The sequence below is a fragment of the Tiliqua scincoides genome, chromosome 2, assembly GCF_035046505.1.
Source record: "Tiliqua scincoides isolate rTilSci1 chromosome 2, rTilSci1.hap2, whole genome shotgun sequence".
NCBI lineage: Eukaryota > Metazoa > Chordata > Lepidosauria > Squamata > Scincidae > Tiliqua > Tiliqua scincoides.
The window spans coordinates 29,533,675-29,559,378 of NC_089822.1; the positions used below are offsets into that span (position 1 = coordinate 29,533,675).

The 25,704-nt window shown below is 44.3% G+C and overlaps 1 protein-coding gene across 1 annotated transcript in view; it reads left to right on the top strand.

Annotated features, from left to right (window-relative positions):
• Positions 1-25,704, top strand: part of DMGDH (dimethylglycine dehydrogenase) — a 46,876-nt gene that overhangs the window by 13,757 nt on the left and 7,415 nt on the right. Inside the window, exons 6-14 of the mRNA XM_066616382.1 lie at positions 1,050-1,298; positions 2,070-2,268; positions 2,613-2,782; positions 3,957-4,110; positions 6,987-7,152; positions 8,464-8,594; positions 11,002-11,219; positions 11,517-11,674; positions 13,929-13,988. Of these exons, the coding sequence (XP_066472479.1) occupies positions 1,050-1,298; positions 2,070-2,268; positions 2,613-2,782; positions 3,957-4,110; positions 6,987-7,152; positions 8,464-8,594; positions 11,002-11,219; positions 11,517-11,674; positions 13,929-13,988 (1,505 nt within the window). The remainder of the gene's footprint in view (positions 1-1,049; positions 1,299-2,069; positions 2,269-2,612; positions 2,783-3,956; positions 4,111-6,986; positions 7,153-8,463; positions 8,595-11,001; positions 11,220-11,516; positions 11,675-13,928; positions 13,989-25,704) is intronic.

Consider the following 25,704-nt stretch of genomic DNA (forward strand, 5'->3'; position numbering starts at 1 on the left):
CTCAACTTCTCAGGACTTTATTTTTTGTTTCAAAAAGTTTCATTAACTTAACAAAAAAAAGAAAATAACCAATCCAGCAGGATGAATGGCAGAATGTCAGCAAGGAGGAACTGCATTGCCAAGGAAATGCAAAAAACCTCCTGCCTCAGAAATCCTCTATGCTGAGATGTTGTTGCTACCAGTCCCAGTCCTGGTGGAGACTACCAGTCCTAGGCCTTATCCACCAATATTTCTTTCTCCTTCTTTTCAGACGGCTCACTGGGAAATATAGTTTCTCCAAATATAACTGGAAGAACCCTCATCATCCCTCAAAAGAATCTCCAAAGTGCCACAATTACTGAGCCACTTCTAGTTACTACTGTAGAATTTAAGGGTTTAGTACTGATACAAGCTCAAGGCAACCAAGATATTTTAAGTTCAGGTTCAGATACTGGGTTTGGGAAAAAAGAAAAAAAAAAACCCTCTGTACTGTTTTTTAGGCCCAGGGTTATGTTCAGTTTAATTTCTTGCCTGTCATGGTTTCAGTCAAGTTAACACACACATACTCATTAACTTTCCCCCCACAAAATGAAAAATACTAGGTCATATCATATATTAAAGGTAGCATGTGCTATGTTCCTCATTCAGCAAATCAGACAAAAAGAGGATCTTCAGTTGTGGACTCTGTGCGTAAAGCTCAATTCAAACTGGATCATATCTGAGTGACTTTGTCCACAAAGTTGTCTGCAAAAATTGTCACAGCCTGCTGTCAAAGGTTCTAAATAGATAGCACATATATAATTGAGAATTTTATCACAGAATAATCAGTTAATATTAGAAAGATAATCAGATAATATTAGAAAGCAAGAAGAAATCCAGTCTGGGCATTTTATTTCTTTATTAAAATTATCCTGTATTCTATCTCATAGATTTAACAGCATTTCATATCAGGGGGAAAAATAGCATCAAGAACAAGGATGAAACATCCTATTCGGCTTACCCTAAAAAAGCTTGTGCCTTTTGTTTCCTTTTGTTCTAATATTTGTATACCTATACATTGCATTATTTAGGTTTCTGGGCCCGTGAAATAGGCAAAATGATTGGACTGCATCATCCACTCATACCAGTTCATCACCAATATGTTGTTACTGCAACTATCCCTGAAGTGAAAGATCTGAAAAGGGAATTGCCCGTACTTCGTGACTTAGAAGGTTCCTACTATTTAAGACAAGAAAGAGACGGGCTTTTATTTGGTCCATATGAGAGCCAAGAAAAAATGAAACTGCAGGAATCCTGGGTAGCAAATGGGGTCCCACCAGGTAATTTTTCTTGAGAAAAAAAAAAATCTGACTTTACTTCTATTACATCCCATTCTAATTAATTAGATTTATCATGGTGACCGTGTAGTATCTGAGTCACTGTGATAATGGTGACAGATGGTCTGGGACTAGCCACCTACAGCACAATCCAAACCCCGAGCTGCACCAGTGCAGCTGTCCCTGTGTCGACTCAGAATGTCACAAATGTGTCTCAAGGCATGTTCATGGCTATTCAAGAGTTGGCTGGGCCAGTGCAAAGGCCCACATTGGCTCTGCAGTTCCTCTGTACCACATCCAGACCCTGCACTGGCCAGCACTGATAAGTTCGAGGGGGTGGATGGCTGGAAGAGAGTGGTGGGAGGGCGTTTTGGAGGTGGGGAAGGGATGTTTTTTGGGGGGAGAGGCTTGGGCCTGGAAAGGAGTGGGATCAGTGGCGGCAGCACACGTTGCATCCAACCCCCTTCCCTGGATGGGCAGCCCTGCACAGGGCTTCTTGAATCTGTGCCAGCTATATAGCTGGTTCTGAGAAGCCCCATAGGGATGACTGGGGCTTTACTCAGGGTAAAGGGAAATATATCTATATCAATATATGCATGGGGGGGGGAATAGGATTGGGTTGCTAGATCCTGCCTTTCCCATCTTCCACGAGTTTCATTACGTAATTTCTATCCTGTATTGTTTGGCTATACATTGTTTTATGTATCTGTCTTACCAAAAAGCTTTTAGAATTTGAAATTTACAAATATATAATCAAGTCAAAAAATTTTCTAGGTTTTGGGAAGGAGCTTTTTGAGTCTGATTTGGACCGAATAATGGATCATGTTGAGGCTGCTATGGAAATGGTTCCAGTGCTAAAACAAGCAGACATTATCAATGTAGTTGCAGGTCCTATAACATACTCTCCAGATATTTTGCCTATGGTGGGACCACATCAGGGTGTTCGAAATTACTGGGTCGCTGTTGGTTTTGGGTGAGTAAATTTATCTCATTAGTAAGGTTTCTTCCTTAAGAGAGAGCTTGTTAAAATAAAATTAAGGCTCAACCTAGACATGCAAGCAAAAGCTTTTTTTTTTGCTTTTGGCCCTTGAATTTCTTTCTTTTTTAACAGATAACATGGGGGGAAAAGGCATTTGAAATGGCCCAAAATGCAGTGGAGAATGGACTGGCTTCAGCACTTAGGCTGGTTCCTAGCCCAATCGTGCACCCACCATGTACTATTATAGTTTTAAAAATATTTTTTTGAAAGCGAATAGAAATATTGTTATCTTAAGTAAGTTAATGGGCTGTGTGTGTGTGTGTTCTTCGTGTTTTCAGATATGGCATAATCCATGCTGGTGGCATAGGAAAATATCTTAGTGACTGGATCCTTGATGGGGAACCTTCTTTTGATCTAATAGAGTTAGATCCAAATAGGTATGGAAAATGGACAACCACGAAATACACAGAGGCAAAAGCAAGAGAGTCTTATGGATTTAACAATATTGGTAAGATGGCTGCTTATTGTTTTTTTCTGATACAAAATAGTGACACTAACACTTGAGTAGAAGATACTGACTTTGGGTGCAATCCTGCCCTTCACTTGGGGCGATGCAAGTCCCTTGTGCGGAGTAAGCCACGCCAGCACACGGAGGTGCACTGGCACATGGAGGCTGAATTCAGCCTCCATGGCAGCTTCTGCAGCAAGCCTTGCATCGGCCCAGCTGGGCTGATGCAAGGCTCTGGAGCAGGCAGGGAGGAGGTGGGAGGGAGGCGTTTCAGGGCACCTGGTGGGTGGCCCCAGAGGTGGGCAGGTGAGGAGTGGGAGGTGGGGCTGGGATCCAGCTCATATGCAGGTTCCCAAACCCCATTCCCAGGGAGTTTGGAGCCGCTTCAAACCGCTCTGCTCTCAGACTTGTGCCACTTTAGGAAGTGGAGCACGTCCGAGGAGACTCATAGAGGCAAGGGCGCCCTAACCAGAGGTAAGGGGAAAAGTTTCCCCTTGCCTCTGGCTCAGCTGCTTTGGGCCCCTATCCTGCGCCGGATACAGCGCAACCATCTTGGCTTTCTTGATCCAGTGTAGGGTAGGATTGCACCCTTTGTTGCCTTGTTTGTTTCTTCCTTATCAGAAGAGTACAGAGCCTGTTTCTGGTTGTCATGTCACTTACTGATTCAATTTACACTGTTCGTAGGGAATATAAAGCACTATCTCCCTTATTTTATATCCACTGTTACTGTATAGTGTTTCATGTTCACCAGTTGTATACTAGGACAAAACATTATTTGTATGTTGATTCAAAATATTACAAATGAAATAAGTCAGTGGTCTTCACCTTCTCAAGAGCTGGAACCCCTCTCAGACTCCAGCCTGAAAAACGGGATCAATCTTCAAAAGCCTAAGCACTCACCGTCTTATCCTTCCCGTTTATGTGGACTACTTGGCAACTGCAACTGTATAGCTTTGCTATAGCTTTGCTGCAACCCATTTGAGTTGGGTTGGATCCCATTCCAGCCATATCCACCTGTTGCAGATTTTCTGCATAGCTTTGCTGCAACCCATTTGAGTTGGGTTGGATCCCATTCCAGCCATATCCACCTGTTGCAGATTTCTGTAATAATTCTGTAATATTCCTTTTTGTGTGTTATGCTGATATATAATATTCTTTTGTTTTACCATTGTAGTTGGTTATCCTAAAGAAGAAAGGTTTGCTGGGAGACCTACAGAAAGAGTGAGTGGGCTTTATGAAGTCCTTAAGTCTAACTGCTCCATGGGATTCCATGCAGGATGGGAGCAGCCTCATTGGTTCTACAAATCTGGGGATGAGATTGGATACAAGTAAATGAAAGTTAACTCTTTATTTTCATTCATTCATTCATTCCACCTTTATTGGCATAAAAACTCTTTATTTGTTGTTGTATTGTGCTTATTTAGTATTAATATGAGCCATAACATTCATAACATTACATTTCAGAATTTAGTGGAAGCAGGCTGACTGGCTAGAACAATTGCCTCAGAGTCCAATCCTGTGCTCTGCGGCACGGCTCCGTGCCACAGACCACAGTTGCAAACGTGCCATAAGACACATTTGTGGGGCTCACCGCCGGGACCCCGCCGGTGCTAGCCCAGTGCCAGCCGGTGCTGGACTAGTGCCGAGTGGTGGCCCAGGTTCTGTGGCTCAGTGGTCTCCCAGACGCTGGGCTGCAGAACGGGAGGCAGGGGCGAGGACGGGAGCATGGGGGAGGCGTTCCGGGGAGGGGGGAGGCCGGCAGGGACGAGCAGGAGGTGTGCCAGAGGACAGGCGGGAGGTGTGTCAGGGGGCAGGAGAGAGGCGGATCCGTGGAGCTGTGCTCTGCAGGATCCAGGGCACTCATGCAGGGCTGTGTGCCCTACACAAGCACTTTTACTTTAGCGCCGACCAAAGGCGCTAAAGAGAGTAGTCCCATTGTGGGGCTGCTTCCCTTACTCGGGGGAAGGAGATGAACGTCCCCTTCTCCTGAGGTGTCTCCTGCGGTAGCACGGGAGGTGCAGAATTCGGTGGGAGCCCTCCTTGGAGCCGCAGAACCTGGGCACTGCGGGCAGCTCAGGATTGGGCTGTCAGGCAGCAGGTTGGTGGTGGAGAGTTGCACCTGCTTGCTTCTGCTTCTGCTCCACCTTGCACTTCCTGTTCCTTTTTAAAGAACAAGGGAATGAAGTGGAAGTGTGGAGGAGAGGAGACTGCTAGGTTACCACATCTCCAGCACTATAGCTTACCACTCTTTCCCTACACTTTCTTTTCTGCTCTGTGCTCTTCTTCCTTCCAGAGAGCATTACTGTTGGCGGGCAAACTGACTCTTACTCAGTTGAGACTGTCTTCAGAGAAAAGAGACCAGAAGGGATTGATAAAGTCCCAGGGAGTCCTCAGTTCCCCGTAGGAGAATGGGAGGATAAAGAGAAAAGGAATAAAACTATTGTTAAATTTATTGATCATCAGAAAGCAAGTTGACAGGCCAGATTCCTTTCTAAAGAAGATAGCTAATCAACAAAGATCTCTCTCCGCCCCCCAAAAAACTATTAGGCATAGCGCAATGAGATTGTCTTTTAAAAAATGGCAGCATGTTGGTTCTGACTCTTGTATTAGAAGGACAGGAATGGTAGCTTGCACCATGGGGGTGGCTTTTGGCTTGTTACCACAGGCACTGGAGCATCCTGAGTTGACCCTGAGTGGAAGTAGGCCCAATCTTCCATTTCACTTACGTAGTTTTCAGTATATGGAGTAAAGCTGTATATAAAGTAAAAAAAGGAACAAAGGTTTATGATGATTGAATTTAAACACCTTGTTATACATTACATTTTGTGTTCAGTAGGCTGAAACACGTAGTCCCAAAGTTCCATCAACGCATATGGAATTACCAGAATTCTGTGGGAACCAGACTTATCCTTTTATGCTGAGATTACTGTTGAAAATCTCCCCTGGGGGCTGGGGATAAGAATAGGCCCTCAGTTTGGCTGTACTTGTCGTAAGAGGCGACTAAACAGCCACCGGGTAGACCTGGTAGCCTGGTAAGGCAGCTCATCTGAGAGAAGGAAAACTCTGATCCCAAACCTCCACTGCCTTGTGGCTACATCCAGTTATGGAAAAGGCTTCAGGAGTCAACCTTGAGGCAAAATCCGGAGCCGGAGTCCCTGAGGCAGTTCATGGCTGAACACAGTCACGTTCTGGCAACTCCTGCGATGCCGCTGGAACCAACTGTATTGGCTTCTGCCTTTCCATTGGACCATTTCAGTAACGTGGAGAGGGGGAATTTGCTGCATGGGAAACAGTCTATCCTCCATATCTACTTTACCCAGGCTTCGCACGCTGGAGAGGACACTCTGTTCCACAACCACAATTCAGAGCGCGATACCATAGTCTTCCGAGACTGAAGGATGCCAACAACTGTTGAAAATGTGGTGTTGCATTCCTAGCTCCTTTTACATTATAATAATGTCTTTACTCATAATAATTGCAAGGCTACAAGAGACAGTATCAACAATTAATGTACGCTAAGCCCACATCTTATGTGTTATTGCATGAATTCAAGTATATCCCCCCCTGCCTAGAAAAACAACAAAGTCACAAAAACCTTTGACTGTATAGAAAAACAAAAGTTTAAATAGTGCGGGCTATTTTGCCCACCATTTTTTTTTAATACCCTGGAACAAGCCTGAAATAAGAAAGTGAAGTTGCTATTCCCTCTATCTCAATTCCCACATGTCTCTAATACTGTGATTTTAGTTCTTAAGGAGACAATCTGAATTTGTTGGATTTAAGGGAGCTTCAGCTCTATGTGATTTTGGCTTTACGTGCCAACCTCAGAACATAACCCTCGCATAAGGGTTATTCAACTGTATTGAAGCAGTTGAAAAATATATTCTGGAATTCTTAATTCAGAGGAAAAATTACTAAGTGGTTTGCTTTTAAAACAAACTGATTGTATTGATCTAGATTTCTAACTGAATTAAAATTTGAACTACTGTTGCACTTTGGAGAGTAAATAATAAACTTAACAAAATCTATATGTTGAGTATCTGTCACTTTAAAATTATTTTAAAAAGGAGATGGAAGGAGGAAAGAAAAGAAAGCTCAAGATCAAAAGAAAATGTCAAGGGTATATTGTGTTAAATGGTTTGCTTTAGAGCTAAACTGAAAACTATCAAGCAGGTTTAACAAAATTCACTTATTCTCTTTCTAGGCCTAGTTTTCAGCGTACAAACTGGTTTGAACCTGTGGGTCGTGAGCATAAACAGGTGATGGAAAAAGTGGGCTTGATCGACCTTACTCCATTTGGCAAGTTTAGCATCAAAGGCAGTGATTCTGTTAAACTTTTGGATCATCTGTTTGCAAATGTGATTCCAAAGGTAAATAGAAATGTAACAACTTAATTAGTCTAGGATCATTTTCCATACACACTCCTGCCCCTTTCAGCAAACAAGTGCTGCTAAAATATATGCTGATGCAGAAAGATGACTGAAGGATGATTGACAACACTGGAGGAGGGGCTAGCATAGCTTTTTCCTCAGATAAACTCTGGAGATTGGAGTAAATGTGTGGGCCCATTGGGGGTTCATATAGACCTTGGTAGGTATAGTATTTTAATCTTGTCTTTCTTCAAAAAAATTTTTAGAAATAAATTACCAGGAAGGGGGGTAAGAAAAAATTTTGGAGGTATACTGGGAAGTAATTAGCAGCCCTATCCTCATAGGGCAGTGATATTCAAACTGGGGTGTCGCGACGCCCCAGCCTGAGGGTCCTGGTCCCTTTCCCCTTAAGGGACGGGGCAGCCAGGAGGCAGGGAGAAGGCAGCAGCGCGATCCCCAGGATCCCCTTTGCAAAACGGGATGCGGAGCGCGATCGCCCCACTCTCACTTTCCCTGACCCGTTGAGCCCTACAGGTGCTTGTGCCCGGCTCCCTGCAGCCAGGGACAGCTGCTGCAGGGTCTGGAGGGTGAACCCCAGTCCCTGCAGCCCGGTCAAAAGGGAATGTGGAGCGATTGCGCGCCGCTTCTGGTTTAGCAGAGCGGGGTGCAATCGCTCCACTGTCACCTTCCAAAACTTGTATAAATATATACAAGTAGTATATATTTATGCTTGTATCTCAAAGGTGCATAAATTTTGTTGTGTTGTAGCACAATGACAATAAAGTTACTACTATTGCTACTACTAAGTAAATAAACAAGCCTCTTGCTTCTGGTACCACTGTAATCGCTGTGGTGTCATTGGGGTACTCATTTCTTGGCCACTCCCCTTAAAGGGGAATGGCTCTCTTCCAGTTCCCCTGGTGGGTTGCTACCCACTAGTTTGGGAACCACTGGAGCAGACCCTGCAGGCCAATGTGGACTTATTCTGGCACAAGGAAACAAATGTTCCCTTACATCAAGGAGGTCTCCAGGGTCCAAACTCTCCCAGAGGATACAGCATATGATCTGTCAGTGTGGTTGCATTTCCGCAAGGTGAGTTCCATGGGATGGGGTTGCCCGCTGTGTAGTAAACTCTTTAATGAGAAACGGGGACAAGAACATGAAGCTCCAGAAATGAATTGAAATAGGATGCCTAACTCTTGTGTTGAATTGTGACCTGTGTACTGTAGAAAGAATTTAATTTACACCAATCTGTGCAAGTTCTTAATGTCTACTAAGTGGTTTATAATTTTTGCCATTTTTACCATATAGGTGGGTTTCACAAATATAAGTCATATGTTAACTCCAAGAGGCAAAGTCTATGCTGAGCTCACTGTCTCTCATCTGAGGCCAGGGGAATTTTTGTTAATTACTGGTTCTGGATCAGAGCTTCATGATCTGAGGTAAATGTACATTTTGACTATTCATATTTTAAGAGCTACTTCTGATGTTGGGAGTGGGGAGGGCCTCAATTCAATCAGGTCAGAAGAGCCTGTGCACATGCACACTGGAGAGCTCTTTGGATCAGAGCCAAGATTGTGACTGGTGTAAAGTACCAGAATGCTTGTACTGACAATGCTTGTCTTCTTTCCAGAAGTGGCTTGCTCACAACGTTGAATACAATTCTCAATTACCATTCATTGAGAGAGCTAGGTCTGTTTAAGCCAGATAAAAAGGGGGTTTTAGGAATCAAAGAACTATGATTGCACATTGCAAATACCTTAGGGACAGTGATTCTCAAAGTTACCTTGGTCATGATGCTCCTGCAGCCTCTTCTTCCTGTTCAGCCTGGTGCCGTCATCTTGGATCGCATGAAATCTCGCAAGATCCAAGATGGTGACCCTAAATCTCACTAGTTTTCATGGAATCCAAGGTGTTGGTGTCCAAATCTTGGCTTAAAATTTGAACGGTGCCATCTTGGATCTCACAAGATTTTGCAGGATCCAAGATGACAGTGCCCAGGAGAACAGGTATGGGGGATGTCACAGGGGTGGCATGATTTTATTGGGAAAATTGACTAAGGTAGTGTTTAATATGAGTCCTTTGAACTTGCTGAAATAACAATTGAAGATCTTTAGGTCAGTGTTTCTCAAACTGTGGGTAGGGACACACTAGGTGGGTTGTGAGCTAATTTCAGATGAGTCCCCATTCATTTCAATATTTAATTTTTAATATATTAGATTTGATGCTACCATAGTATGTGATTGCATTTGGGGAAATGTTACAGACCTGTACATTTAATAAGCTACTATGTATATTCTTTTAACAATTATAGTAAATGGGACTTACTCCTGGGTAAGTGTGGGTAGGATTGCAGCCTAGGATTGTTAAAAATTTTCCTGCTTGATGACGTCACTTCCAGTCATGACATTACTTCCGTTGGGTCCTGACAGATTCTCATTCTTAAATGTGGGTCCTGGTGCTAAATGTGTGAGAATCACTGCTTTAGGTGAATAAGGGGTAATATACATTTAAATGCTGAGTAAAAGACATCAATGAAACCCTGTAGGGATCTTGGGAGTGGAGAGAAAAAGAACTTTAGAGAGACGGGTGTACAACTGTGATGATTTGAAGTTAATAGATACTGCTTAGTATGTGAATGACTCAGCAGAATTAGGGATAGTTGATTGGTTGCCTTTTGCCATAAAAAGAGAATAGTTTGAACAGTCTGGATGGACCCAGGTCCTTGGACCTACACCTCTGTGGTTCTTCAAGCAAGTTTTGCAACTGTGGCGAAGCATACCGGCAACGGACTTCAGCCGGTATTAAGTAATGAGGACTGTGTGCCAGTTGTTATCTTCAAAGTGGAGCAGTGAGGGTGGGGAGGAGGCCTCCTGAGGTGGTGCAAGTCTGAGGAGACCCTTTGGGGCCATAGTGGCTTACCCAGGGGTAAGGGGAAGAGTTTCCCCTTGCCTCCGGCTGAGCCAGTTCTGGCCCCAGTTTTGCTCTGGATACAGCGCAGACCTCCTGGCCTGCCTGTTCCAGTGCAAGATAGGATTGCACTGCACATTAGTTAAGCAGTGTCTTCACGCCTGTGTGCTCTCTGTCGGTGGGGTGCAAGTGGGGGGGAGGTGTGTGTTTGCCCCATGGCGTGTGTTGAGTGGTGGGAGGCAAGTGTCCCCCATAAGCAAACCCATCCCCACATTTACAGGGGGCACTGTGACAACCTGCAGCACCCTTGTGAGTGTGCTGCAATGCCCTAAGGAATAACAATGCACAGTTTGGGAACCTCTGCCTTAGGTGGGTTCTGTTGTACTAAAGAAGGGCTTATTTATTTTGTTGAAGATGAATAATGGACCATATTCTGATGGTCACAAGATTTTTCTTTTTGGCTTTCTGTTGATAAATTAGGCTTGGTATAAAGGAGGTTTATAAATACATATTAGCAGTGATAATTTTTGTGGTAACCTCAGAGAAAATAATCTCATTGGTTTCAACAGCACATTGGTTAAATTTATAAGGTTTGATTATTTAATTGGGCATCTCAGGTTTCATTTTTCTTGAGATATTGAGGTTTGCATTCCTTCTTCTGTGTATCGGTGATTGCAACAACTGGGGATAGTGGGTGAGGTGGACTTGTTCCGGAGGTCCAAGAAAATGTCCATTTGAAAGTAACTATTGGAAATTTCTTAATGTTTGGCATTAATAGTTTGGCAATAACTATTTCTTAATGTTTGGCACCTACCTGATTGCCATGTTACTTGATCTAGTCCTTTTGGGGATTTCAGTTGCTTCTGGTGCTAAATATTCTCACATATTAAAAAAAATGTTTTTGTTTTCAACTAACAAAGTCTTGCCATTTGTATACAGATGGATTGAAGAGGAGGCAGTGCGTGGACAATATAATGTTGAGATAAAAAATGTTACAGAAGAACTTGGAGTGCTAGGTATTGCAGGTCCATATTCACGGAAAGTCCTCCAGAAATTAACAACAGTGGACCTCAGTGATGCATCATTTAGTTTTCTGCTATCCAGACATTTAAAAATTGCTGATATCCCTGTCACTGCAATTCGAATATCCTATACAGGTAAGTGATGGGGAAATTATTTAAGTTGTAGTCCTTGTACACACTTGTCTGGGAGTAAGCCGGAATGAACTCAGTGAGACTTACTTCTGAGCAGACATGCATAGAATAGCGCCTTAAGCTTATTATGGCCCAATCAAGGATAGAATTGGGCCTGAAGTCTCATACGTAAAATAACTAGTCTTTCTAAAGAACAGTAATGCTTTCATTTAATATTTTGTTTCATGGTAACCTTGTAAATTATGATGACCACAATTTAGTTCTAAACATGATGAGATTTGTACCTCTGGTTTGTAATAGGTGAATTGGGGTGGGAGTTGTACCATAGACGAGAAGATTCTGCAGCTTTGTACTCTATCATAATGGAAGCAGGCTATGAAGAAGGAATTGACAACTTTGGAACATATGCATTGAACTCACTAAGACTAGAAAAGGCTTTTCGGGCCTGGGGAGCAGAGGTATGAAACTAGCCTTTTCATTATACTTTTCTTGTTGTGTTCTTTATGCATTACCCACAAATAATCTTATCTATTTGCAGACTTTTTGGGGTCTAATGGAGAAAAATCAGATAGAAAACAGCTACTTTTATTTATTACAGGTTGAGCCTACTTATCCATGGATTTTTGATCCACGGATTTGGCTCAACATGGGTCCTTTGGAACCCCACTGAGCTACATTAGGCCCAATCTGAAGCCTCTGGAGGCGACCGGAGCTGTGCTCTGGTCGCCTCTGGAGGCTCTTCTGAGGCCCATAGAGGCTGGGCGCAGCCTCCACGGGCTTCCACGGTTTTTGGCTAAAAACCGGAAGTGCCTTTCTAGAACCTCCAGAGGCCTTTGGAGGATGTGCACAGCATCCACGGGCCTCAGGATAGTTCCAGATGCACATTTGGAGCTCAGTGGACCTGGAAATCTGCATGATTTGATATCACGCTGGATTTGGTATTCACAAGGGGTCCAGGAACAGAACCCTTGTCGATAATGAGGGACCACCTGTACTAACTTTTCTGTAATGTAGGAGAAAACCAGTTGATATGCTCCTACATTTATAGCCTCCTTTTCTTATTTACATTTTTCAGACATTTTAGGTACAGTTTACACAATTCACCCCTGCCCATCTCTTTATTCCCATCATCTCCCTACTCTTTCTAAGTAATCCCTTTCACTTTTCACCTTCCTCTCAATGTCACAAACATGAACGCAAGTAGACTTGCTGAGCACAAGGAATAAAAATCCACTAATGTTTCTGTCTTCTCTACATACAGAATGATAAAAGTTTATTCCGATGTCAGAAAGTCACATTGGTGTGTTTGACTGGAATCTTACAGAATGCTCTGAAAATTAAGCTTAGTGTCATTTAATCTGAAGAGGTTTTGACTCCTATGATGTTTCGCACTTCCATGTAAATCCTTATACCTATTTAGCAAGCTACTAGAAGAACTGTAAAAAGCAATTTGTCATGATGGAAAACAACATCCACAGTGAAATCCATGAGACTTGTAGGGATGCATAATTTTTATTTTCAAAGCACTTTGGTTTTTGAAGCATTTCTAATTTATTTCCATGCTATATGAAACATTTATAAGAATCTTTTCATTTGACCTGAGGCTTTTCTATTCTGTCAGCGAAAATGTGTCACTAATGCATTTTAGCCTTTATGTGACACTTTGGCTGCTATCCTATCGCATGTGACTATGGATGCAATCCTAACCCCTTATGTCAGTGCTTTGCACTTTGCAGCACTGACATAAGGGCAATGCAGCTCTGAGGTAAGGGAACAAACATTCCCTGACTTTGAGGAGGCCTCCGTGAGTAACACCTAACTGCAGGATGCAGCACATGCCCCATTGGCACTGCTGGAAAGCACTGACATAAGGGGTTAGGATTGTGCCCTATGTCACATTAGACTAAATGGGACATCCTTCTGATTAGACATGCATAAGATTGTGCTTTTCTATAGGTTTCTTTAGCGACATACGTTCCATATTCCATCCCCACAGCCTAAGAAACCAGTTACAGATATGCCTACACTTACCTCACAACCCTATCCAGCATGGTACAGCAGGGCTTCATGGCCCCTGCTGTATCCAGCTCTGGGATTGAGCAGGCTAGAGGTCTTCTTGCGGAAGGGAACATTTGTTCCCTTAAACTGTGTTGAGCCCCAGTCTGTCCAATGGTGTTACTCTGATTTGCACCAGCAAAATCAATGTTGCAAGTCATGTTGGGGAGGGGAAGGCTCAGGAAGCAGACTGGGATATGGCAGAGGTCTCCTCTGTTGAACCTGCCCCCTCCTGGGCCTAATCTGCCCCCTCTCTGCCCTCCCTGTTACACCCCTCCCTGCCATACCCCTGCCCCAGCACTGCTTGGAGCAGCTCCTACCTGAAATCAAGAATCTGTTATTGTACCTGATCAGAAGTTCTTATAACTTCCTTAATTAACTTTTACTTGCCCATGCATGTTGTTTTGCAAGATGTCTCATTTCTTTCTTTTCTGTTGAATTTAGATATTGAAGAAATATGTCTTTGCATTTTGAATTAGGACCATAATTCTACAAATGTAAATGAGAATTACAGTTTTTTAAACAAAATAGATTGTATATACTGGACATAAAACATAAATAAATGGAAAAACAATATGAGAAGTGCAGAAGAAGAGAAGGAAATATGCCATCTAGTGGTTATGGAATAATTAATTAGCGCATTACACCTTTTTTCAGATGAATTGTGACACCAATCCTCTGGAAGCTGGGCTGACATATTTTATAAAGTTGAATAAGGTAGGCCTGCAATATTTTCAGAGCAAAATAATTATTGGTGACATTCTTCTCATAAGTGCTTGCAAATAAATGTTGTACATCTCTCCATAACAAGTTCAGATGTTCATGAATTTCTGCATTGCTGCTCCTTGGTGTATGCTAGAGAGATTCTTTCATTGTGTGTATTTGTTTTTGTAGGTAGCTTGATACTCAAATTGTTCTACTAAGTCATTCCATCTTTGGAACCTGCCAAAGACCCAGAATACAAGTTCAGCGTAGTGTCATGGTTCAAAACTGTTGATAGGAAGGGTGATGATCATCAAGAAAATAAAATGGGGAAAGTTTGACATTCCTCCTTACCTGGAGTATGCAATGGTCTGATCATACCTGATCATGGACACACAGAGCTGCTTATTTGCAAATGCTTACAGTCACAGAGATGCATTCACATTTCTTCGTCATCTCATTTAGTTTGGCCTGTGTCTTCTAAATCAGTGTTTCTCAACGTTTGTCCTCCACCATACCTCTTCATATGGTCCACCTATTCAAAGTTCCATTGAACAAAAGTACATGAAGAGCCCCACTGGATCAGGCTATAGGCCCATCTAGTCCAACTTCCTGTATCTCACAGTGGCCCACCATATGCTTCAGGGAGCACACAAGGCAGCACCATACAACCTGCATCCTGGTGCCCTCCCCTGCATCTGGCAATCAGATGCAGCCTAGCTCTAAAGCAGGGGTGTCAAACATAAGGCCCGGGGGCCAGATGTAGCCCTCAGAAGCTTTTTATCTGGCCCTCAGGCTCTCAGCTGCTGAGGTGTTACAGCTGAAATGGGCACATGAAAATTGGGCTTTCCCAAATCTTGAAATATGATCAAGATTTGTGTACTTTCTCTTCTGTCATTTGCAGGTAATGAGTTTCTGTATGAGAACAGGATCTGATTTCTGGCCATTAGCTGCTTAATGATGTCACTTTCTGCTTAATGACATCACTTCCGGCCCTCAGCTAGAGCCCTGAATGCTAACTTCGGCCCTCTGTATGAAAAGAGTTTGAAACCGCTGCTCTAAAGCTTGCACATACGTACCTACCATGGCTTGTAACCCGTGAAGAACTTTTCCTCCAGAAATTTGTCTAATCTCCTCTTAAAGGCATCTAGGCAAGATGCCATCACAATATCCTGTGGCAAGGAGTTCCACAGACTAACGACATGCTGAGCAAAGAAATATTTTTTGTCTCTTAACTCTTGCAACACTCAATTTTGGTGGATGTCCCCTGGTACTGGTGCTATGTGAGAAGGAAAGGAGTGTCTCTCTATCCATCCTGTGCATAATTTTGTATGTCTCAATCATGTCCCCACTCAGGTGCCTCTTTTCTAGGCTGAAGAGCCCCAAGCACTGTAGCCTTTCCTTGTAAGGAAGGTGTCCCAGCCCAGTAATCATTTTGGTTGCTCTCTTTTGCACTTTTTCCATGTCTGCTATATCCTTTTTGAGATATGGTGACAAAACTGTATGCAATGCTCCTGGTGTGGCCTTACCATCGATTTGTACAATGGCATTATAATATTAACTGTCTTATTCTCAATACCTTTTCTAATAATCCCAAGCATGGAATTGGCCTTCTTCACCACCACCGCCACACATTGGGATGAAATCTTCGTTGAGCTGTCCAGCAGTACCCCAGGATCTCTCTCCTGATCTGTTAGCTCAGAACTCATTAGCCTATATATAAAGTTTTGGTTCTTTGCCCCAATGTGCATGACTTTACATTTTCTTACATTGAAATGCATCTGCCATTTTGCTGCCCATTCTCCCAGTTTGGAGAGATCCTTCTGGAGCTCTTCACAATCTCTTCTGGTCTTTTTTCACCACTCGGAAAAGTTTGGTGTCGTCTGCAAACTTAGCCACCTCACTGCTCAACCCTGTCTCCAGGTCATTTATGAATAGGTTGAAACGCACCGGTCCCAGGACAGATCCTTGGGACATACCGCTTTTCACCTCTCTCCATTGGGCAAATTGCCCATTGACACCCACTCTCTGCTTCCTGGACCTCAACCAGTTCCTAATCCATGGGAAGTCCTGCCCTCTAATTCCCTGACTGTGGAGTTTCTTCAGCAGTCTTTGGTGAGGGACTGTATCAAATGCCTTCTGAAAACCCAGATATATAATATCCACAGGTTCTCCTGCATCCACATGCCTGTTGACCTTTTCAAAGAATTCTGAAAGGTTTGTGAGGCAAGAGGTACCCTTACAGAAGCTATGCTGGTTCTCTCTCAGCAAGCCTTCTTTGTCTATGTGTTAAGATTTTATCTTTGATGAGGCATTCCACCATCTTACCTGGAACAGACATTAGGCTGACCAGCCTATATTTTCCTGGGTCCACCCTCCTTCCCTTTTTAAAGATCATTGTGACATTTGCTATCCTCCAATCCTCTGGCACCGTGACTATTTTAAGGGGCAAGTTCCATATTTTAGTCAAGAGATCGGCAGTGATATAATCACCTGCTACTTCTGGGTTGGGAGGCCTGATGTGATGCAACAAACACTATTAAGAGGCTCAGGATGGATGGGAGGGCTTTTACTAGTGTGAAAAAGCATGCTTTGGAGCTCTTCCCACTGAGCCGAGCCTTCTACCTCTGTTTGTTGTGTTGTGTTCCTAATCTCACTGCTGGGCAGCAGATGTCCAGAGGTCCTGCAAGTACCTCAGGACAGCAGCTCAAGTTCCACTGGTGGTACCTGTACCACTGGTTGAGAAACACTGTTCTAAATATTCTTTCTGATAAAGAATATACTCCACCCCACTGATAGTTTTAGCTTTCTGTCCTATTGATGCCAATAAAACCTGTTTCCAGGTAGTGGCATGAACATATAGAATTAGGCAGTGTAGTCTCCAGTCACAAAGGAGTCAACCTCACAAGCTTTAGCAGTTATACCTGTACTAGTGGTGGTCATAGGGAAGAGACTGCTTAACATCTTTGCCTATCATTTTATAAAATCAGAACTCTTAAAAATATTCTCTCTGCTGTTATGTTTTATATTTATTGTGACACAGTGTTGCAATTAACATTTGCAAAAGGACAACAGTGCTTAATGCCCAGTCCATTTTTCATTTTTTCACTTTAGTTTTACATGTTGATCCAGCAGTTGTCACTTTTTAAAATATATTCAAGATAGCAGACACAGGGAGCCCAATCTTAACAAAATTTCCCTGTGCTGATGCAGTGGGTCCAGCGTGGGTTGCGCTGCAACCAGCAGGGGAATCTTGCAGGCTGGAAGTCTCCTCAGAGTAAGGGACTGCCCCCAGGGCAAGCCCTAGCCATGGCAATGGGTCTACTTGGACCTGTGCCTGCTAAATCACTGACACAAGTCCAAATGGATCCATGCCAGCAAATCTCACCCAGGAATTTGGGCTAAAATACAGTGCATATTAGCACCACTGATCCTGGGCCTTACCTACTTCAATGTATGTTGAGGCCTGCACTGGTGCCAGAGGGATGGAGCAGGCCTTCCCACTGGCACTGCCATCTTCTGCACTGTTTTAACATGATTTACGGTACATTTGAGACAGCTTGTACTGGCAGAGCAGCTGCTCTGCTCACATAAGGTGAATATAGGATTGCGCTGTAAATTATCCTTTTCACAAAGAGAATTACAAAGAGAATGTACTTCTTTTTTTATTGCAAACTATTTACATCTGATATCACTCTGCATGTTGAGTTCTCCCTCACAGCCTAAATTGTGTTGGTCAGAGGTGGGAACCCAGTACTACACTGATGTCCCATTAGAGTACTGTAGAAAATTCAGTTGTATAGTTTGTAGAACTGTGATTATTCTCATGCCATTCACAACAGTGCCACCTTGTGGACACAAATCAGTCTATTGAGGCATTTTACTGTATATTGTATTGGCAACCTTCAGTCTCGAAAGACTATGGTATCGCGCTCTGAAAGGTGGTTCTGGCACAGCGTCTAGTGTGGCTGAAAAGGCCAATCCGGGAGTGACAATCCCTTCCACACCGGGAGCAAGTGCAGTCTGTCCCTGGTCTGTCTCCCTGGCTATGGGCCTTCCTTCTTTGCCTCTTAGCCTCAGACTGTTGGCAAAGTGTCTCTTCAAACTGGGAAAGGCCATGCTGCACAGCCTGCCTCCAAGCTCAGAGGCCAGGGTTTCCCACTTGTTGAGGTCCATCCCTAAGGCCTTCAGATCCCTCTTGCAGATGTCCTTGTATCGCAGCTGTGGTCTACCTGTAGGGCGCTTTCCTTGCACGAGTTCTCCATAGAGGAGATCCTTTGGGATCCGGCCATCATCCATTCTCACAACATGACCGAGCCAACGCAGGCGTCTCTGTTTCAGCAGTGAATACATGCTAGGGATTCCAGCACGTTCCAGGACTGTGTTGTTTGGAACTTTGTCCTGCCAGGTGATGCCGAGGATGCGTCGGAGGCAGCGCATGTGGAAAGCGCTCAGTTTCCTCTCCTGTTGTGAGCGAAGAGTCCATGACTCGCTGCAGTACAGAAGTGTACTCAGGACGCAAGCTCTGTAGACCTGGATCTTGGTATGTTCCGTCAGCTTCTTGTTGGACCAGACTCTCTTTGTGAGTCTGGAAAACGTGGTAGCTGCTTTACCGATGCGCTTGTTTAGCTCGGTATCGAGAGAATGAGTGTCGGAGATCGTTGAGCCAAGGTACACAAAGTCATGGACAACCTCCAGTTCATGCTCAGAGATTGTAATGCAGGGAGGTGAGTCCACATCCTGAACCATGACCTGTGTTTTCTTCAGGCTGATTGTCAGTCCAAAATCTTGGCAGGCCTTGCTAAAACGATCCATGAGCTGCTGGAGATCTTTGGCAGAGTGGGTAGTGACAGCTGCATCGTCGGCAAAGAGGAAGTCACGCAGACATTTCAGCTGGACTTTGGATTTTGCTCTCAGTCTGGAGAGGTTGAAGAGCTTTCCGTCTGATCTGGTCCGGAGATAGATGCCTTCTGTTGCAGTTCCAAAGGCCTGCTTCAGCAGGACAGCGAAGAAAATCCCAAACAAGGTTGGTGCAAGAACACAGCCCTGCTTCACTCCGCTTCGGATGTCAAAAGGGTCTGATGTGGAGCCATCGAAGACAACAGTGCCTTTCATGTCCTTGTGGAAAGATCTGATGATGCTGAGGAGCCTGGGTGGACATCCAATCTTGGGGAGAATCTTGAAGAGGCCGTCTCTGCTGACCAGGTCGAAAGCCTTTGTGAGATCTATGAAGGCTATAAAGAGTGGCTGTCGTTGTTCCCTGCATTTCTCCTGCAGTTGTCTAAGGGAGAATACCATATCAGTGGTGGACCTGTTGGCTCGGAATCCACACTGCGATTCTGGATAGACGCTCTCTGCAAGTACCTGGAGCCTCTTTAGTACAACTCGGGCAAACAGCTTTCCTACAACGCTAAGGAGAGAGATGCCGCGGTAGTTGTTGCAGTCACCCCTGTCACCTTTGTTCTTGTACAGCGTGATGATGTTTGCATCCCTCATGTCTTGAGGTACTCCACCTTCTCTCCAGCAGAGACAAAGGATTTCATGCAGCTCAATGACGATGATCTCTTTGCAGCATTTTAGGACTTCAGCAGGGATGCTGTCTTTTCCAGGTGCCTTGCCAAAGGCAAGGGAGTCCAGGGCCACGTGAAGTTCTTCTAGGGTTGGTTCACTGTCAAGCTCTTCCAGCACAGGCAGGCACTCAATGTTGTTCAGTGCTTCTTCGGTGACTACATTTTCTCTGGAATATAGCTCAGAGTAGTGCTGCACCCAGCGTTCCATCTGCTGCGCCCGATCCTGGATGACCTCGCCTGTGGCAGACTTCAGAGGGGCAATTTTCCTCTGTGTTGGACCTAGGGCCTGCTTGATACCATCATACATCCCCTTGATGTTGCCTGTGTCAGCTGCTATCTGTATCTCGGAACAGAGCTGGAGCCAGTAGTCGTTAGCACATCTCCTGGCAGTCTGTTGGACTTTGCTGCGAGCAGTTCGGAGGACTTGCAGGTTGCGCTCACTGGGACAGGCCTTGTATGCTGCTTGAGCTCTCCTCTTTTCCTCAATGACTGGTGTCAATTCCTCAGAGTGGGCTTCAAACCAGTCTGCCGCCTTGTTGGTCTTCTTGCCAAATATGGACAAGGCGGTGTTGTAAACGGTATTCTTGAAATGTTCCCATCTGTTGGATGCGTTTGCGTCGGCCGGGCCTGGAAGAGATTCCTCAAGCGCTTGTGCAAATTCCTCCACTTTTCTCTGATCCCGGGTCTTGCTGGTATCAATGCGAGGTCTTCCTTCCTTTTTCGTGTGATACAGCCGCTTTGTTTGCAGTTTCACTCTGCTGCACACCAGGGAGTGGTCAGTGTCGCAGGCAGCACCATGATAACTGCGTGTGATCTTGATGCTGGGAAGGCTGGAGCGTCTGGTGAGGATCAGGTCGAGCTGGTGCCAGTGCTTTGATCTTGGATGTCTCCAAGAGACTCTATGTTGGGGCTTTGTGTTGAAGAATGTGTTGCTGACACAGAGACCGTGATGACAGCAAAACTCTAGCAGGCGTTGGCCATTTTCGTTCATCCTCCCAGTGCCAAACTGACCTAAGCAAGTGGGCCATGAACTGTTATCAGCACCAACTCTAGCATTGAAATCGCCGAGGATGAACAATGGCTCTTTTACAGGGATTTTCTTGACAGTGGTGGCCAGGTCATCATAGAATTTGTCTTTGGCTTCTGCTGGAGACGACAGAGTCGGTGCATAAGCACTGATGAGAGTGATAGGTCCTGCTGATGATAAGGCAAGAAATGTCTGCCAATAAATCAAGCTTAGATAATCTCCTTGCCTTATCTGTGCAGTCACTCAGGAGTCAGGGCTGTTTTAGGCAAGTCCTGGAAGCAACAGAATAATGCAGAGATCATTAGAGGGCTATTAATCTCCATGATAACCTCCCTGACAAGCTACAACCAAAGTTAACCTTTTATTCTCCTCCTGAGAAAAAAACATAAGCCAGGGCTCAAGGTTTCCATTTAAATCAAGCAAACCTTGCTCCCTTTAGCAGACCCTTCTGCAGCCTCATTCCATTCTGCAAATGTTTGGCAGAGGTCTGGTTTTTTAAACACTAGGATATAATTCTCTTTTCCATCTGAAACAAAAGTCCCAGACTACAGTTCAGTGCACCATTACTTAAGAATAACACCCATGGAATTCAACTATGTGTAGCTGTACTTTCTCCTTTTCATTCTTGTTGATTGTCTCTCTGCTGTGAATTGAATTGCACACTCCCAGTTACGTGTTTTAAGTTGTATGTTATATGTTGAGCCTCTGACTTGGCAAACCAGGTACCTTAATGAAGGATTTGATTAATGCAGTTATTTTCAACCTTTTTTGTCTCATGGCACACTGACTAGGTACTAAAATTGTCAAGGCACACCAACAGTTTTTTGACAAGAAAAGGCACACCATGCTGTTAGTGGGGGGCTCACCCCGAATGGTTCTACTAATAAATGACCCTTCCCCAAACTCCCGCAGCACACCTGCAGACCATTCATGCACACCAGTGTGCCACAGCACAGTGGTTGATAATGACTGGATTAATGGTTCTACTGGTATGTTGTATACCATACAACGTACACTTTCTATTTTTTTTAAAAGCGCACACTCCATTAGTTAGGGTGAGGGTGATCACAAGTAATATAAAGAAGGAACAATTTAAAGCAAAGAATCTGAAATGCTGAACCCTTTTTTTACCAGTGTTCCTTCCTCATGGTTCCCAATAGATGCTTTTCTTTGGAAAGGTCTTACTAGCATCTCAGAATCCAGCCAACAGAAAAAAAAAGCTAAAGAAACGGGACTTCAGGCTCGGGAACTAGCAGAGAAATAAATCAACATCCCTGTATGCCTGTCCCATTTCTGTATGCAGTGGAGCATATGTCCCATGATGTCTCCCTTTAATGCTTATTTGGCAGCAACTTGTATTCTAAAATGCAGGTCTGCTGTTGTTACTTAGACCCTAAGTAGGTTGCCAGTCATTCTGTAGGTCTGTAAAAAATCTGACAATGTCTTCTAAATAAAGGACAATGTTAGCATGGATAACAGAGAAAATTTTTGTCTTTAGTATGAGAATAGATCATTGTGCAAAGAACATACTAATATTTTCTATCTTATAAAGAATTACAAACTGAGTCATAGAAATTCAGAGGTGACTCGGTGGCTGATAGTGTTTGCAAAAGGGTTGTGAAGACCAGAATTATAAAAGACCAGAATTATAAATTTATTTAATGAATAAAAATGTATTTTATGATCTTTTACTATATTTTAATAGATTAGAGACTGTATAGTTCTTAGGTAACAATTACTGGTTGGTTATTTTTCAGGATCTGGCCTTGGATAAAATCAAATAAAACTAAAATCAAACAAAACTATAGCCAGATACCCCCCCTAAGTTTAACCCCCAACTTACCGGAAGGTCATAGAAAATGCCATGATTTTGTCTCAGACCCTGCCCTCTACTTATCTGTGAGATCAACTTATGCTCGGGTGTCTGCTATAATTTGCAAGGATAACTAAATAATACTAGAACAGGTCGCTACACACATTAAAAATTCCTACATAAAAGTGCCTTTTTGTGTAGAAATTAACTGGAAACTCACAACACGAATCACACTGTGTGATTTCCAAGCACATGCACATGGAGCAAAAAAAAACACCAAAAACATGCACATATATTTGTCACATGTTGCATGTTTTGGCTGACCCTGCTAATTGGGAAAAGAGGTTCTTATATTGAATAAAAAGATAGGAATGGTGTTGCCTGACATGCTGTTGCATATACCCATGTATGTGGCACTTGGGGCATTCCAGGAGAGCATGACCCCAGGCCAGACCTGTGGCACTGGAATTGGGCAGATGGCAAGAGGCCTCAGTTTCCCACGGGCTTCAAGGAAGGCCACAACTTTGTTTGACGGAGAAATCACGCATCCACACATACATTGAGCACCTATGGGACAGGGGATCATTTTTTGCCATGTAAATTACTTTATGAATTTTTTTTAGTTGAAAAGCAGTGTGAAGAGCTATCAATCATTGTGAAAAGAGTGGCTGTTAGCTCTCTGGCAGTTAAGAACTAACAGGGCTGGATAAGAGGAGAGCTAGGGCCCATTCCTATTGGCCTTCAGTGCTTGCACTGAGCTTCAGCACTGGCACTAGGTGTTGTAAACATACCATAAGTCCTGCTTATGGCATGGGGGAGAAGGGGGAGCTGGCCTGGGCCGGCACCAGTAGGCTCAGTGCCTCAGTGCCACATCAATGATCAACCAGCACAGGCCAGTGGTAGATATTCTCAGAGCAAGGGGGAGGTGGGGAGTGGGCAGAACAGGGCAGGGGGGAGGATTGGGCCCAGGAGGGGAGTGGAGAAGGCAGCAGACTCTGCCGCAGAATCCTAACCTCGCCGCCCCCTGGTCAGACAGCCCAACACGGGTCTCAAACATGAGTGCAGAGCTGAGGACACCCAGTGCTACTGACTGCTGTCTACCTAGGGGAAGGGAACAAGTGTTTCCTTCCCCCGAGGCAACCTCTAGCAGTATCCTGGCACCCACAAGATACAGCGGTCACTTTTTTTGTGCCACTGGAGCACAAAAAGGCACCAGGAGGCTTCGGTTTGGGCTGTTAGTTAGGAAAAGAGAGTGTGAAGGAAGGTCTAGCTTCTCAGGTGAGTTGATCTGCTTCTCTCTCTCTCAAATGAGCAAGAAGTGGATCATTGTGGCTTGTGTAAGTGGTGGGCGGTGGCAGCAGACTTGGGGTGAAGTGCACCTGCTTAGCTTGCCTCATGTTTGGGTAAGCAAAGGTTTTTTTTTTTTCAAATAAAACATATAATTGGTTACACTGATTTCTTTCCTGTCCCATTAAGGTCTCTTAATTTGTGTCAAATTATGTTTTATCTCTTTCTAAATTAGAACCTATATAAAGTATTCAGTTAATGTTTATTCTTGTTCCATTATTTACAGTCCAGTCCTATGCTTCCCCCTCCCCTCCGCTGATGCAGTTGAACCAAAACACCTCATGCTGCATCCTAAGGGGGGAGGCATTCCTGAAAGTCTCTTCTGGGTAAGAGAACATTTGTTGCCTTCCCCAGGGTAAACCTCCGTGGCAGAGAGGGGTCTTCTTGGATGTGTGTCAGCAAAATTGCTGGTGGAGGTCCCCGTGGATACAGGTTGGGGGATCAAGTATTGAATGGGAGATTTGGATTTGGCAGATGCTGAACCTGCTGCCTTCCTGGATCTGTTCATCCTCTCTCCACCCTCGTTGCTGCCCTGTTCTGCCCATCCTGCCCCGTGCTGCCTTCCTCCAGCCCCGTTCTGCCACCTCCTCCAGCTTAACCTTCACTGCCTCCTCTTCCACCTTAGCTTTCACCAGCAGTCCTTCCACGGTCTGGTGCCAATTTTTCTATTGTGATTGAGTCCTCTTAAGAAAAGAATATGCCCTAGTACGACTGTTCAGGACAGGAAGTCTGTTGCATATTGGGTGCCTCTAGGGGCAAAAAGTCTTTTCTTTGTTCACCTGTCAAGGGGATTTAATCTGGAAGGCTGTCCTGAAATTATTCAAGAATGGCCGATGAAGAATAATTAATTTCAAAATATTGCACAGGAATGGCCTCCTGTGTGTTGTAAGGTGATGGTTAAAGCAGATTGCAGCAGATGTTGGTGCTCTCTTACTCAGTTGAGTAGGTTTGTGTATATAATTTGGATCCATTCCAGCATTCATAAGAGGTTTACCAAATAGACTGGGCGATTAAAAGATGTATGCATTTCTTTTTGACAGCTTTTTACAGATTAAATTATAATATTTTTGCTCCTAGGGACCCCAAGCATCATTGTCCTTAATTACCTCCTTTTATTTTTCTGACCAGATAAGAAAACAAACTTATAATTTGTGGCTTTCTATCCACACTCTGCACCATTTGACACACTTTAAATTTAAAAAAAGAATTGTTAACAACTGTTTCTGAGTATGGTTGGGTTCAGAAATTAAAGAGAAATAACATGATTGTTGAAAACAACATACATAGCCCAATCCTATCTGGGCTGCTGGCGCCATGGCAGAGTGGCGCTGAACAGCTGCCGCTATATCCTAAGGGGCCCAGGAGGCAGCCAGAGGTCTCCAGAGGGCAAGGGTTCATTGGTTCCCTTACCTCATGTCAGGACCAGGCAGTCCCTATGAGGCCATTCAGATCTGCAGCAGCTCCATAGCTAACGCAGATTCAAGTAGCCCATGGTAGGACTTTCAGGTGTGGGAGGGGGAATAGATGCAGCACCAGCCTCAATCCCCACTCCCTTCCTGGGCTGAGCTGCCCCTTAGTCACCTTTGCCCACCAAGAAAATCTCCACCCTGCCCCGTTCCACCTGCCTGTCTGCCAGCAGGTGCTGCACTCACCCCATCTAGCAACCGGTACCTCTCCCGCAGGCATGAGAGGCCAGCGCCCGCCTGCACTGGCCTCAATGCCAGCAGCAGCTGGGCCTCAGAATGTCTCGCAGAAGCCTCGAAAAGCTACTTCCAGTTTTCGGAAGCAAACCAGAAATGGCTTTCCAAAAACCCAAAGTGGCTTTCTGAGGCTTCTGTGCGTCATTCGAAGGACTGCAGAGAACAGCAGAGTGGATCACTGGCCTGGTATGATCAGAAGAGACCTTTCCACCCTCGTGGTGAGTAATTCAGTTTCCAGAATAGCTGGAGCCAAACTGGAGCAAATGCGGTTGGG